Source organism: Motacilla alba, chromosome 1A (genome assembly GCF_015832195.1).
Source record: "Motacilla alba alba isolate MOTALB_02 chromosome 1A, Motacilla_alba_V1.0_pri, whole genome shotgun sequence".
Classification (NCBI taxonomy): Eukaryota; Metazoa; Chordata; class Aves; order Passeriformes; family Motacillidae; genus Motacilla; species Motacilla alba.
This window is the reverse complement of record NC_052031.1, coordinates 14,097,034-14,111,317: the sequence shown is the minus strand read 5'-3', so window position 1 is coordinate 14,111,317 and position 14,284 is coordinate 14,097,034. Positions and strand designations below refer to the sequence as shown.

The window sequence follows — 14,284 nt, the reverse complement described above, 5'->3', positions numbered from 1 at the left end:
TACTCTCTGTATCAAGCTTAGCTTTAAAGGGAAGTAGAAAAGTGAATCCCATTGGAATGTAACTCAAACGTTTCTGTGCTTAATGACCTTTACATATTCCCAATTTGAAAATATTATTTAAATAAGTACCTTGAGGAAAATAATCTTAAAAGTAATACTGAGAATCAAATATTAAGTGACTAGACAGCTTATTGTAATATCAGCTGTCTACCCCACATCCCACAAGCTCACATTTTCCCTATATTTACAGTTCAGACTTTTTCTAAGTAACTGATACATCTTTATATAAGAAAGCTTTCATGACATCCCATCTCTAACATACATTCTTTTAATAAATAGAAAGCTGGTAAACCAGGAACCATCTTTATTACACCACTCCACAATAAAATTAATTTTAAGGCTGTGTTTCTTCCCCTTCTCTTTTGATCTCCCTTACACATCTAAACAGCCTTTAGGCTCTTTGGAGAGACATCTAAGCTTCTTGGGCATTTTAATGTGTTTCAGTCAGATTGAGGAGGGGCAGAAGCCCTGGGCATGCAGATGTCTCCACTCTGCAAACTGCCTTCTGTGCCTGTGGTACAGCCCTTGCCACGTAAAACTCACAATGTGCTCTTCTGAAAGCTCCCTCTGCCACAGTGTGGGAGATGGAAATGGCAGAGGCCTGATCAAGCAGCTGCAGAAGATACAAAATCCTCTCTGAAGTCCCATCTTTCTTTAGAAGAAGTCTGTTCGCCTAAAGGATATGAATCTTCTTACAGAGCACATTTCCACCCTGCTATGTACTTTTTGGACCCCAAAAAAAAAAATAGCTTCACAGCTATTTACTGTGAAGATTCACAGTTCTCTACAAAAGCTTCATGCATGATTGTTAGCTCTGAAGCCCGGTCCTCTGAGATCCACTGGCCCAGATTCCACACACAGGTCTAGACAAGTAAATACCATTGCTGAATTAGAACCTCAATATCACTCTGGAATCTATGACATACCCAGAAAGCACAAAAATATGAATCCTACCTAAGACTGAGATTAAAATCTTGTAAAGATGAATGTCTGAACTGTTTTGAAATTCTAAAAAGAAACGTGTAACAGCTTTCTTGTTTTCAAATCTACCTCTCCTTTGCATGCAGTAAGTTAACACTTACTCAGTGTGGATATAAGGGAAAATAAGTAAAGGGACGGGTAGTCCATGCAGTAGATGCCAGCAAGACACACAAAACTAGCAAAGCTTACTCACTAACCCATTGGCTCAAGGCAAGTATGTATCATATACATTTCAGAATTAAGATTATGTCAATGCCATACTCCTTGCTCTGAATGCCTGGTCTCTAATTAAATCATTACTCCCCCTCCACACACCCTACCTTGCCTTACTCCATACCCAGATGAATGGGTGCTCAGAGAATGAATCAATGCTGTGTAACACAGGCACTCTTGGTAGCTTTGCTGATTCAGTTGCTTCTGCTGTTGTAAGAGGTAGAAAATAAGGTGGGGGACTTGGAAGTGTGAGTCTTGAGTTATTGTCACATTACAGGTGGCTACCAAGAAGCACTAAACAAACAGGAGACTACAATTAGAAAATACTGATTAATTTGCATCTTAGCTATTTGCCTCTTAAAATTGCCAGGCACAAAGTTAAGAAGCCACAAAGCAGATTTTTAAAGTTAGTGGTATTTCAGTCAATGTTGTTTTAGTAAAATACATGTTATATATTGGGTTTGTGCCTGTCTCCACTTTTAATCCTTCCTGTCCCAAGGTCAATCCTGCCCTTATAACATGGCTGTTACTGCTGACTCTGAAATACAACATATCATTATTTTAATCCTGCTACAGGAGCTTTCACATCAGCACGTAGGCAGCCACCCTCCGTAATTAACTAAACAGTCCCCCAGACATGAGAAGAACTCCACTCACCAGAGCTCCTACTCTTAGCCAACATGGCAACATCTCTTCTGCAGCCATTCTGCCTCTCAATCAATTTTTCTCCTCACACAGTGACTTGTGTATCTCCTTAAGCTATTTGTACTCATTCCCTCTTCCAATGGCGATTTGTGGCTTGCTGCAATGGTGGCTGGCTCTGTCCTCTTTCCTACAGACATCCCACACTTCACATCCTCAATCTCTTCACAGAAGATGCTCTTGGGAATGAAGAGCAAAGGAAAAGAAAACTTCTTGTTCCCAGGAAAGAAGTTATCTCTTGAGTGCTAGAAGAGAAATACCACTTTCCTCCTGCAGTGACTCAAATTGAGGAGAAATAGAATAAATAACAGGGCAGGGATTATTTTTTCCCCTTCCAAGACAGGTCAGGAATCAATGAGAAATTTATTTCCTGTCATTATGGCACAGATTCCAGTTTCAGCTAAAATTTTTACCTATAAACAGAGCAAGACTGAAACTGGCAATAGTATTAGAAAAAATATAAAGGCTTCACATATCATAAAACAAACCAGAAGAGTGATAAATAAAAAACTCCTCCATCCCAACTCAAAGCTTGCAGAAAAATAAATCAAGAAGAGATTACAGAAAACCTGTAGGTTTCCTCTGTACTGGTTGGTAAATTAAAATGTCAGTGAGTGTTTCTGGGCACTGGAATACAATCACCTGACTGTATATGATTAATTTTAGAATAGCCCTTGTGCAATTTTTGCACAGGCCAATAGCTAATAATTTTCAGATACAATTTGGGAACCACCATAGGCCAAGGACTATTCTCAGCTGGTCATCTGTATATGGCCACCCCATATGGAAAGCTGAAAAAAAAGCATCCTTAACAGCTTATAAATGAGCCCAGAGAAATACTGGAAAATAGTATGAATGCTGGCCATTCAGTACTAGCCAATAGTCTCAGGCACATAAAATTTCCTATGATAGATACAGCCATACAAATGCAGCCAAAAAAACAATGGTACAGTCTAGCTAAGGTGGCTTAAGATAGGCACCACACCATCTGACCCCACAAGGACAAAGCAATGAAGAGAAAAAGAATAGAGAGCTTCTTGGTAAGTTGGATGGATTTTTCTAGGTAAGACATTTATCAGAACTGAGTTTCCAGCATCTTCAGAGATGTGAGGGAGCAGGTCCCAAAGGCTCACTCGGCTGCCAGGAAATTAGTCATCCACAGAGACCTGCACAGAGCCTTATCCTCTCCCAAAACTTCAAAGCTGCTCAGCTGAAATAATTCATTACTGTCAAAGAAGACATGACAAAGTATTCATATCATGAATTATGCTATTTTTAGACTGTTCTAATTTAATTTACCTCAGTAAGAAAAGGTTGAGTCAGCAGATACCATCACAATGACCTAGTAGAAGCTAATGGCAGGGTTTTTATATGGTCTTGACTGGGCAGCTTTGTTTATGTAATAGTTTGGTTTTCATCTTTTCCCTGTTCTGCCAGACACACTTAGGCCTCTACCAATTCTCTGGAAGGAACACAACCCTACCGACGGTATTCACACAGCCAGGGCAATGCCAGAACTGCACTCCAGCTCGTTTTGATTTGTCATCAGAGAAGGGGCAGGGGTGGGACAAAGGATGAGGACGGGAGAGTGGCTGCGCAGCCAACCACACCACTGTGTCCCAGCACAGACCTAGCCAGTTACTCCACGCACCTTAGAACCCCCTACTGCCACTGGCTCTTCATCTGGCTGCCAGGAGAAATATCATTTTGAGGGAAAGAAATGGTGGGAAGGAAGAGACAATGTTAAAATCTAATTTTCTATGGGCTTTTCATACCCTACCAAGATTATTCAGCTTCCTTTCAGTCCATGAAGTGAGAGTGTCCAGCCTGCTAAGCATCTTTCTGAGCCAAAAAGTAGATTAAGAACTTGGAAACAGCCTTGGCATATATCTGAAGAAAATACAACTCTCAGAACAATTTGAAAATAATCCTAAATTTTGTAAGACAGTCAAAGGCACAGATCTGTAGAGACTCAGCATACAAACAGGCAATTCCTCCCTGGAGTAATAGCTGACAACTGCAGACACAGGAAAGTATCTTAGAAGTGAAAAAAAAAATTACAGACCTATAATCATCTCCTGTATGATTGGATAAAAAGAGCTCTGAGCTAATATAAAAACTTTAAGAACATGTAAAAATGTCTATTCTGTGGCAAAATGACTTCCAGCAAGGAAATGCTATCAGATGCAGTAAGCATCTGAAAAAAAGAAGACTAAGAATTGTCAGATCTGTGGAGGATGACCAGAAGATACTGATTTTGCACATCTGGTAACTCTTGATACAGAATAAACAATAGTGTTTGTCAGGGCAAGTGTGCCATGGACTACAAAATGGTACCATCATGACACAGCTGTCACAGGGTCACCTTACAGAAAGCTTAAAGCACCAAACATTTCAAGCAAAACAAAACCAAACCACCAAAACAACAACAAAAAAAAACCTAAACCCACCATTCCAGCAAGGAGCAGAATAGTCTTTACTGAATAGAAAAGACAACCTGAGGGAAGAAAATGGAGTGATAGTGGTTTAGGCTGTAAATGGTTTCACAGTACTCTTCAGAGGTTTCCCTCAAGACTTCCACAGTTGATCACTTCTGGACCTTAAACAGGAAATCCAGAAGGGAATTATTTCAGAAATGTTTATTTCAGATGAATTTGAATTAAACCTCATGGAGCACAATGTCATTTGACATTTCAAAAGTGATGGCATCAGCAGTAGGCTCAAGGAAATCTTGCTCGCCTCAGGGTTTGTGTCTTGTGATCAACTTCAGGGCTGCAATTGGATTGTTTTCCCCATAGTTTAAGCATTTATAAAAACCATTTGCTGTCATGTGGATTCTCTTCTGGTTAGTAAAACATATGAACCCATGAATGCCTCTCATACAGGATTTCTCTCAGGATTTTTTCTCTTCACTAAGTGGGGAATATTTTCAACAAACTCAATAAAAATCTTAAATAACAGAAGCATCAGGTAGCTTAAGCATGGACCCAGTCTAATAAGGTAAACCTGACACAGCGTTGTTTAAAATTATTACAATCATCTTACTTTTTATTGAAAGGTCTGTAAAAAAAAAAAACAAACCAGTACCTTGAGATGATTTCATTCTTAGGATTAACACTCACCACATTTATGACATGAAGCCTGGCACGTTTGAAGTGTACACATGAAGAGATCCAGGACAAATCCCAAGTGCTGACAGATGAAGGATATAATGGTTTGGATAAAACTTAAAAAGTGATAACATGTTACTGTTGGTTAAGTCCCCTTGAATTTACCAACAAAGAAAATTCCAGGAATCACCCAGTGCCCAAGAGCAACACAACAAAACTGCTGCAACATGAAGCTGTATTTTGGGAATCAGAAAACCCAGAATCTCTGATTATCCTAAATTTGTTACTCCACAGCTTTTTCCTAGCTATAAACTACAAGCAAATAATCAAATAAAGTAATTATGGTAATTATTGCATCAACATGTTGTCTGAGTAGACAGAGCATCCACATAATGTCATTTATAAAAATCAGCATCAAAGTGTTAAGAATTATGATTTTTCTTTTAATAAATGAGCATAAATAGGTCACTTGTAACTTTATGGTAATGGAATTAAAAGACAACAAGAGTATCAACAAACATAGATTTTTATATATAAAAGTGTTGTTTATTGTAAGGAAACTTTAAATATAACCAACAATATTGAAAATATCATGACTGGCATTTATGGCCTTGATTGTAGTTTACAGCCATACAAGTAATTTCTAGCATTTTTCTTAATCACATCAAGCCAGTGCAAAATATAGGTAGCTTTTAGAGATTAAGCATACAGAATGACAAGAGTGTAGATCTTGGTTACCTGATATTTCCTTCTAGTATAACAGGCTTCTCTTTTTCCCATAAATCAAAAGTACAAAGGCAAGTTATCGTATGTGCAATTATTCATACCAGGTTTCTAAGTAAAAAAAAAATTACATTTGTAAATTTTGTTCAGATTGTATTTTTTTAGAAATCTTATTTATAATTTATACCATACTATATGATATAAATTATATATTGTTATCATATTATATAATCATAATTTCATATACATGTATGATTATATTAACTGTCAGAACATATCACTAACCGTAGCATAATGATTACATCAACATACACAAATATATGGCATTAGAAAAGTCATTATCTAAGAAGGAAAGATGGTATAATTCAGGTGTTTGAATCAGGGCAGAAGCAGCCTTCCTACTACTCTTGCAGTGTCATTTTGGCAGAGCTGCCCATCACCAGTACACACACTGGCTGTCCATGAACATCAGCAGACAGGTCAGTAAGCAGGACTGAAACTGGACTGTGCCTGAAATTTCCAGTCACAGACCCTTGTAAGCAGTGAGCCCTGTGCTCACAATTAAGATGATATTCTCTCTCCTCAGTCTCAGAAGGTATCCCATGCTATTATGGCTGAACACATTATTTCATGATGACCTACAGGTTTTTGAAAGCAAGACATGTTAGCTTTAACAATGACAGATGATGTGTGCAAAGCTTTGGAAGTACTGATCTTTCAAATTAAAAATATTTTTGCACTTCCTGTTAAGGATTTTCAAGGACAAGCTCAGTTTAGCATGGCTTTTGATATCAATCACTTCAGTAATTGACTCTGACCTTTGATAGCTAAGATTAGACTGCAGGAAGAGAGATATACAGAGATCATTTCACTTGAAACAGATTTAACAATAAAAAAGGTGAGATCTAAAAAAAAATAACTAGAGAACAAGCATAAGTAGAAAAGACAAAATGTATAAATATAAAACAAGGGAGAAGGAAAACAATATAGGTTATGTATGATTAGGTAGAACATGACAATGACCCATGCCTTTGCTTTAAAAGCATTAAGGTTAATTTGTCAGCTGTCCTCACTCATGTACAGAATTCACATAACTAATAAAAAAATGCAGTTTATTGCAAAAATCTGCAAGTCCTCTAAATTGCATAAGATATTACAATGTCGTGCTGAAACATGACATATTAAACGAAGAGGACTTTAAAACAATTACGAAATGTTAAAAACCAGATTTGGGTCATGAGCGTTACACGAAACGCATTGTCATGCTTTATCTTATGATTAATCTTGTGATTCATTACATCTGTGATAAATGCAACATAAAATCATGACAACTGTAATACTCAAAAAGTAATATCTACTGTATATCTTCTGTAGTAATACATATAAACACTTTGTGTGCACTAATACTTTCAACATATCACATTCAAACTAACAGTCTTTCCAGAAAAGATGAAACCTTTTTGAAGAACAGAAGCTGGTTTAACAAGTTCATCACATGTGGGGTTTTTTAAAAAATCTGTTCTTTAAGGAAATGCTGTGTTAAGGACTTGATTTTCAAAGGTGCTGTGCTACCACAGGCTGTCCTTATATCAGATGGAACCATCAATACTTAGCACTTTTAAAAATCAAGCCCTCCATTTATTGAATTGCTATTTTCTTTACTAGTATTTCCACTGTCATAATTAAAAACAAAACAAAACAAAACAACAAAACAAACAAAAAACAAAAACCCAAAAGAACCACCCAACCAAAAGCAAAGCAAACCAAAAAACCCCAATCCCATTCTTAAAATCACAGAAAATGCTTGGCATCTATAGGAAGAGAGACAATTTTTCAGTGGACTAACCACTACTGTGCTATATTCTCATAACAGATCTTGTTGTTCCAATGTTTAGTTCATGCACTGGTGTCAGCAATGTCCATGTTTGTTCCAAACAGAGCAACTAGCTGCTCTTCATAGTTTGCAATGTTTCTTTTCAGAATTTCCATACAAGGTCCCAAAAGCCTTTCAAATGCCTGCACATCCATAACTAAGATAAAAAGAGAGAGAAAGAGAATATTATGTGCTCATCAGTAACAGACACTCACCCTGGTATTTATGATATTCCAGTGTAACATTTTAAATGACAACAGATAGTACTGAGACATATACATTGCTCACACAGGAGGAAACTGCTTACCTTAGCAAAACCAAGATCAGCCAACACTGCTGTCTTGAAACTTCAAAAATAAACTTGAACTTTTTCTGTTCCTTATTTTGGAAATATTTTCATATTAAGATATATGTTACCCAAGAGCTTGTCAAGAAGTCTGAAAGGGGCCTGGATTCCTCCACAAAATAAAGTTTTAAGACCCATGATAGTTCAAAAAGCCACAACATTAAGTGTTGTTGTTGGCTGCATCTGGGCTCTAACAGTCGGTTTCCTTGCTGTTTTTACTTTCTTCCACCCAAAGTGAAAATGGTAATGAATACATATTTTCACAGCAAATGTGCAAGAAGTTGAAGACTGTAATTCACACACAATGTCAGTGCACAGCCAACCAGAATATTTTCTTTATCTGATCACATCATGTGATCCCCTAGAGTTCCAGCCAATAGCCCAGGGAGGAAACTTCACATACTTCCAACCTGCTGGCCAGTAATCTCTTGTCTCCTGAGAAATGTTCAAGATCTCTGCTGTTTGGAAGTGCCAGTGCTTTGTTATTCAGCCATAATGGATAATGACACTCTTCCTCACCACTGCCTGTTATTTTTTTCCCATCTGTCGTATTTTTGATCTCTATTGCCTGATGATCTCTGTGTGTTTCGAGTTAGGAATTTTAAAAAATAGAGAAGCTTTTTGGTTACTTGGTCATCAAATCATTATGCAGGAATGCCAAATCTATCTTTGCAGTTTACAGTTTTCCCATAGTGAGGAGCTTAACATCAGACCATGAAAAGCAATGGATGTGAAGGGTTGTCTAGGAGCACAACTCCTACAGTCTTCACTCTTCCTGTGCCTGAGACTACAGTGTGATGGGCTGACTACATTCACAGCTACTGAAGACAAAAGAATTTATTAAGAGTTTAAGTCATAGGGATAAAAAGGCACAGGATTTTAAACAGAATTATTTCTTAGATGAGTCAGTCTACTGAGAAAAGAAATGCCTCACCTTTCTGCAGAGTATTAGACATTTATCTGATGGCTATAAGCAGTTGGCAGCAATATTCTGTACTGTCCTAAAAGAATTTTTATTTCCATACAGCCAGAGAAATATTGGAGAAATTGTGTGTAATAGTATTTATCAATTGTAAGAGATTTTTGCAGATAAATAACACAAATAGTAATGCACAATAATAGGTGATTACTAAAACAGCCTTAAATCTTATATTCTGGGGAAAGACAGTCACAATAGAAACAACCAAATGGATTAAATATAATTTTAGATTAGATATAAAATGGTGTTGACTAATACCTAAACATTTGACAGTGCCAAGAGCAAATGCAGAAGCAGCTCGGGGTTTGTTAGTTACAAGAGCAAGTTCTCCAAAATACTGTCCTCTTGAGCATCGAGCTATTTCTACTGCTCCATTCTCTTCTAGATCTTGTTTACCCTGAAATAACATGTAAAGAAAGAGAGAGAAAGAAAGAGCATTAGAGGAGAGATTTGCCAAACTTAGGATTTCATAAGCAAAGTTAGAGACAATGGTAAAAAAAAGGTTGTTGTTTTAGGGATGTTTACCTTCCTTGTCATTATAATCCTTACTTCTCCAGATTCCACAATAAAGAAAGAATCAGCCAAGTCACCCTGCACAAGAAAAAAAAAAGAAAGTGAGTAAAAAAGTGTAAAATTTCCTTTTTAGTTTCATGGCAACATCAAAATATTTGCAACCAGGGCCTTGAAGCTCCTCTTTTGATCCCTGTTGCAAAAGAAACCACTTTTTATTTGAAAACCATACTCTAGACACATAACAATCAAAACATCTATACAGAACTAACAGCAAGACCTTTTCATGAAAAGATATAGCTGACTGTGCCTTACACAAAAAGCAGAGAAAACCAATGTTGTGGAAGACTTTTAGGATCCTTACTACCATTTATCCACTTCTGTGTTCCTCCCAGATTATTTCCCTTAGCAAGTTTCAGTATGAAAAGCCTCCAGGGGCTATGGGATATCCACTAATTATCCTGGGGCACAATCACAGTTGCCTATCCTGAAGAGTTTACTTTTGTCTTCTTGAAAAGTTGACCATATTTCAACAACAAAACCAAGGTGAGTCTTCAGTGCTCCTCCCCTTGGAAGCACACATAACCAAGTTTGAATTTCTAAGTGCACTAAAAATGTTGACTCTTTTATTTATATCAACAAAGAGGGTTGTTCTTGAAAGTATCATGAGTGAAAAGTGAGCTTTTGAAACAACCACCTCTTACATTTAAGATCCATTAATTTTGTTTATGTGATAGAGAAAAATAAGGTTTAAAAGTAGGCATTGTCTACAAATAACATGATTACTGTTACCTATTATGAAAGAAAAACAAAAACTAGGAAGAAACTGTACCTGAGCAATGATTTGTTCTCCATCTTTGTACACTTTGGTACCAATCACATCAACCACTTTTAAACGCTCAGATACCTTCATTTAAAAAAAGAAAATGTAAGAAATATTTGGTTAACATTATGACAGTATATATTTAGAAAGCCCTTTCATATTTCTGTGAATCTTTGCACAGAATAGTGTATCTTTATTTTCCTGTTTTGATTACCATTCAAAAAAACCTGCTGAATAGTGTTCCAGAGGGTATATTACAGTTTTAACAGCTATTCTGATAAGCTTCCATTTTTGTTAGAAGCCTTTAAAAATTATGTTCAGAAAAGCATACATGTAAAAATAGATGGAAAAATATAGTTGATAAATGAAAATATTTTCAAATTCCCCAAGTCATTGTTTAATTTTGTTGGCTAATATCTAGTAAAACTAAGCTTTGGGAAACTGAAAGTAAAGTTATGTTTTAAAACACAATATGAACAATAATCATTTATTCTAAATTAAAACAAAATTAAAATGTAGTCTTTCTCTGAAACAAAAGTATGCAAACTTCTATTGTGGAGACACTCTGAATGCCAAATTTAAAGTCTTTAAGAGCAGAATCTTATCAGGTACCTCTGATACAGCCATTAAAATAATGCAATAGAAATCTTACTTCTAAAGATTTAAGGAATGGCAATGACTCAATAAAACTTTCATACATTCTTCTCTTTTTGGCATTATTTTTTACAATGATTCTTCGGAATGTTACCCTGTCCTGTAAACACAAAGAGAAAATGAGAGTTCATTAACTGAAAATATGTGCTAGAAAATACTTTACATCTGGCTGTTTATGATCAAATTACCCAATTTTAGTCACTCAGTTTAGCTGTCAACTGAGCTGGTCTTTCCCTGCTGTCAGTTGGGAAAGATTCCTCTGGAGGTCAATCAGGAGCTCCTGAAGTTAACCTGAAAATCCCTCTGGGTACACACTGAGCTCACCTCCAGAGGGTAGAACTGACAGCAGGGAACAATGAGTGGGTAATTTAGGATATTTAAGAAATTCTCAATATTGAAATGTTTAATTTACAAAGTTTATTAATTACCCTGAGATCCCATACAAATTGATATGTACTCAAAGAGGATTTTTAAGGTTTTGTAAAAAGCAAAATACATGAGTCTGGGTCTTAGGTGACAGTCCACTTTTGCTGTTTCAGCAGAACAAGGCTCACTGCTGCCCTAAACAGCCAACTGGACATTCCTTAAGATTTGGCCATGAAAATGAACCAGACAGACAGAAAAATTACACTTATGGTGTTTTCTTTTCTTAACTTTGTGTGGCTGTGCCCTGGTGACAAGTAGAGGGAAAATGCACTGCAAGCCTTCACTGCCACAGGGGGGATTTACTGGCCAACACAACCCAATTTAATTTAAAGCCATTCTTACAGTGTCCTAAACAATCCCAGAAGTCACACGGATTAAGCTGGTGAATGACCACATTTCATTTCAGTCCTGGGATCAGTCATTAGATCAGTAGGTACATCTTGAAGATGATGGCCATCTCAGCTTACTTTTGGGGTAAACTTGATTACTTTTGTCAAAGATCCAGGTAGTATAACACTAGTAAATAACCTCATATTGAAATTTTACTCTGTAAACAAAGGCATTCCAATCAAGGTGTGGGGGGAAAATTAACATGCAATTATCCATGGTTTTCAATTTGTTAAAATAAAATAAAACAAAATTAGTTTTTAAAAAAATCAGTGTTTTACTAAACCTCAGATTTTCATCTGTAGATTCTGGTAAAAGGTAGCATTGTGTTGGGATTTCTCAGGATTTCTAGAATTTTATATATATATATATTTTTTTTTTTTCATGCTGATACAGCATGCCAGTAAAATCTATATAAAATACATATTTTTTTAAAAATAGCTTAAAAGAAGTACTCTACTTACCAAACCCCAGATGGAACCAGGAGAGGTAGCTATAATTGTAGCTGCTCTGGGTGTATTGTACATTAAGGCCAACTCACCAAAACATCCTCGGTTATCATAGGTTCCAACACACCTCCCAACACCATCACATTTTACATAAATATCATATGTACCTCTGTTAATAAAATAGAAAAGTACAATGAGTAGAATCCAGCTGTGGTCTTTGCTAAGCAGCCTCTCACTGTATTTTTTTATACCATGAATTCCAAAGATAAAGCATTTGAAATACATATTTGCTTGCTTAAATGGTGTTAAACACCTTGTAATGACATCTCAATGACTTCTATAAATAACAAAACTGGTCTCTCTTTAAAGGGAAAGATAGGGTTATTCGTTTTTACATTAACTCAGTTTAAAAATAGAATGGATGTACAGTGATCTATTTATTACCAGAACTTATTAAAAATTAAAATCTTACTTAGAATCAGTTTCTTAATTTCATTTTAACCACACTAGATACAAATGTCAAGTCTTTGCGAAAATTGCTATGATAGGAGCACTGAAATAATTATACAAGTTACTTAATATTTTAAATATTTTATAGTAGCAATTTCTAATGAAACAGCCAAGATGCAGGAAACAGAAGGAATGTATCTGAAAAGCAATTTAAAATCACGAAATAAATATATGCATTTTTATAATATATTGTGCATTTCTTCCCTCCATCATTAATTTAATAACTTTTTTTTTTTTTTTGCTTTGGAAATGCAGTAAAATCTGATATCTTGTAAAACAGGAATTTGCCAAGCCCATTGATGCTGAGCCATCATTTTCCTCTGTGCTGAATATTTTTATGGTGCGCATTGATAAATCATGTGAATGTAAAGCAATAATCTGTGCAGTTATTTCATTGATAAGGGACACAGAGGTGATACCTTACACCTAAAAACCACAAGGCTGACAGAATATTGCAAAGTCGCTGCAGCCTTTTGGACAAGAGATGATAAAATGGAATCTCACAAGGCTGAAAAATATGGTCTTTCCAGCACAGAATCTGGACATGCTTTTATGATCATCTGATTTCATATTTAAGTTAGAAGGGACCTAAAACAATCATTTTGTTCACCTACCTGACCACTTCAGGGCTGCCCAAAAATGAAAGACTTTTATTAAAAGAATTGTCCCAATGCCCCTTAGACACTGACAGGCTTGGGGCATCAGCCTCTAGGAAGCCTCTTCCAGTGCTTGACCACTCAGGTGAAGAAATGGTTCCTAATGTCAAATCTGAACCTCTCCTGGCACAGATCTGAACCATTCCCATGAATCCTGTCACTGAATACCAAGAGAAAAGCTGGAATGTCAGCATTAAATACTTTTCTCAATGGACTTTTGCACAGTGCTTTGTGCTATAATAAGACACAGCAATTCACCTGTCAATGACGTAGAAGTTGTCACCATCATCCCCTTGATCAATTACGTGTTCCCCTCCTTCAACCATCTTTTCAAACATTGCATCTAACACCTGAGACATCTGTTCCTGTTTAAAATAACACAAAGGCAAGAAATTATCATCTGCTTCTAAAATTTTATTCTTTGAATTAACTAACTGGCCAGCTTCCCAAGATGTGGATAAAAGATGTTAATGGTGGAAAATATTCGTGCTACAGAAATGTGTGGATCAATAATAGAAAGACAGTTCTATTTAGTATTCAGTGTTAGCTTTTCCAGTGTTCAGAGCACAGCTTCCCACTTGTCACTGCAAATGATAAAATGGATCTCCTTTGCAACATAAATTGCTCATGACCATCCAAAACCAGAATTTTACCCTTCACAACCGAGCAATGTTATACCCTTGCCAAAACCCCCCTGTATTCGTTATTCTAAATCATACATTTACCTGATTTTGTCCTTAGAACTTCCTTACAGAATTTAGTTTCAAAATGACTGTCAAGTATTTTGAAGTCTAAACTATACAATGCCTGCAAAATGTTGGGCCAGATGTAACCATAAAGGTCTGCAGTGCTTTGGCTGAGTAAGTAAATGCTGGATTCTTT

At 36.3% G+C, this 14,284-nt stretch overlaps 1 protein-coding gene across 1 annotated transcript in view; it reads right to left on the bottom strand.

Annotated features, from left to right (window-relative positions):
• Positions 1-4,973: 4,973 nt before the first annotated feature.
• Positions 4,974-14,284, bottom strand: part of PRKAR2B (protein kinase cAMP-dependent type II regulatory subunit beta) — a 75,817-nt gene continuing 66,506 nt past the window's right edge. Inside the window, exons 5-11 of the mRNA XM_038153487.1 lie at positions 13,661-13,767; positions 12,252-12,405; positions 10,973-11,074; positions 10,330-10,404; positions 9,513-9,578; positions 9,246-9,384; positions 4,974-7,819 (exon numbers count right to left, since the gene is read on the bottom strand). Of these exons, the coding sequence (XP_038009415.1) occupies positions 7,686-7,819; positions 9,246-9,384; positions 9,513-9,578; positions 10,330-10,404; positions 10,973-11,074; positions 12,252-12,405; positions 13,661-13,767 (777 nt within the window). The 3' untranslated portion in view covers positions 4,974-7,685. The remainder of the gene's footprint in view (positions 7,820-9,245; positions 9,385-9,512; positions 9,579-10,329; positions 10,405-10,972; positions 11,075-12,251; positions 12,406-13,660; positions 13,768-14,284) is intronic.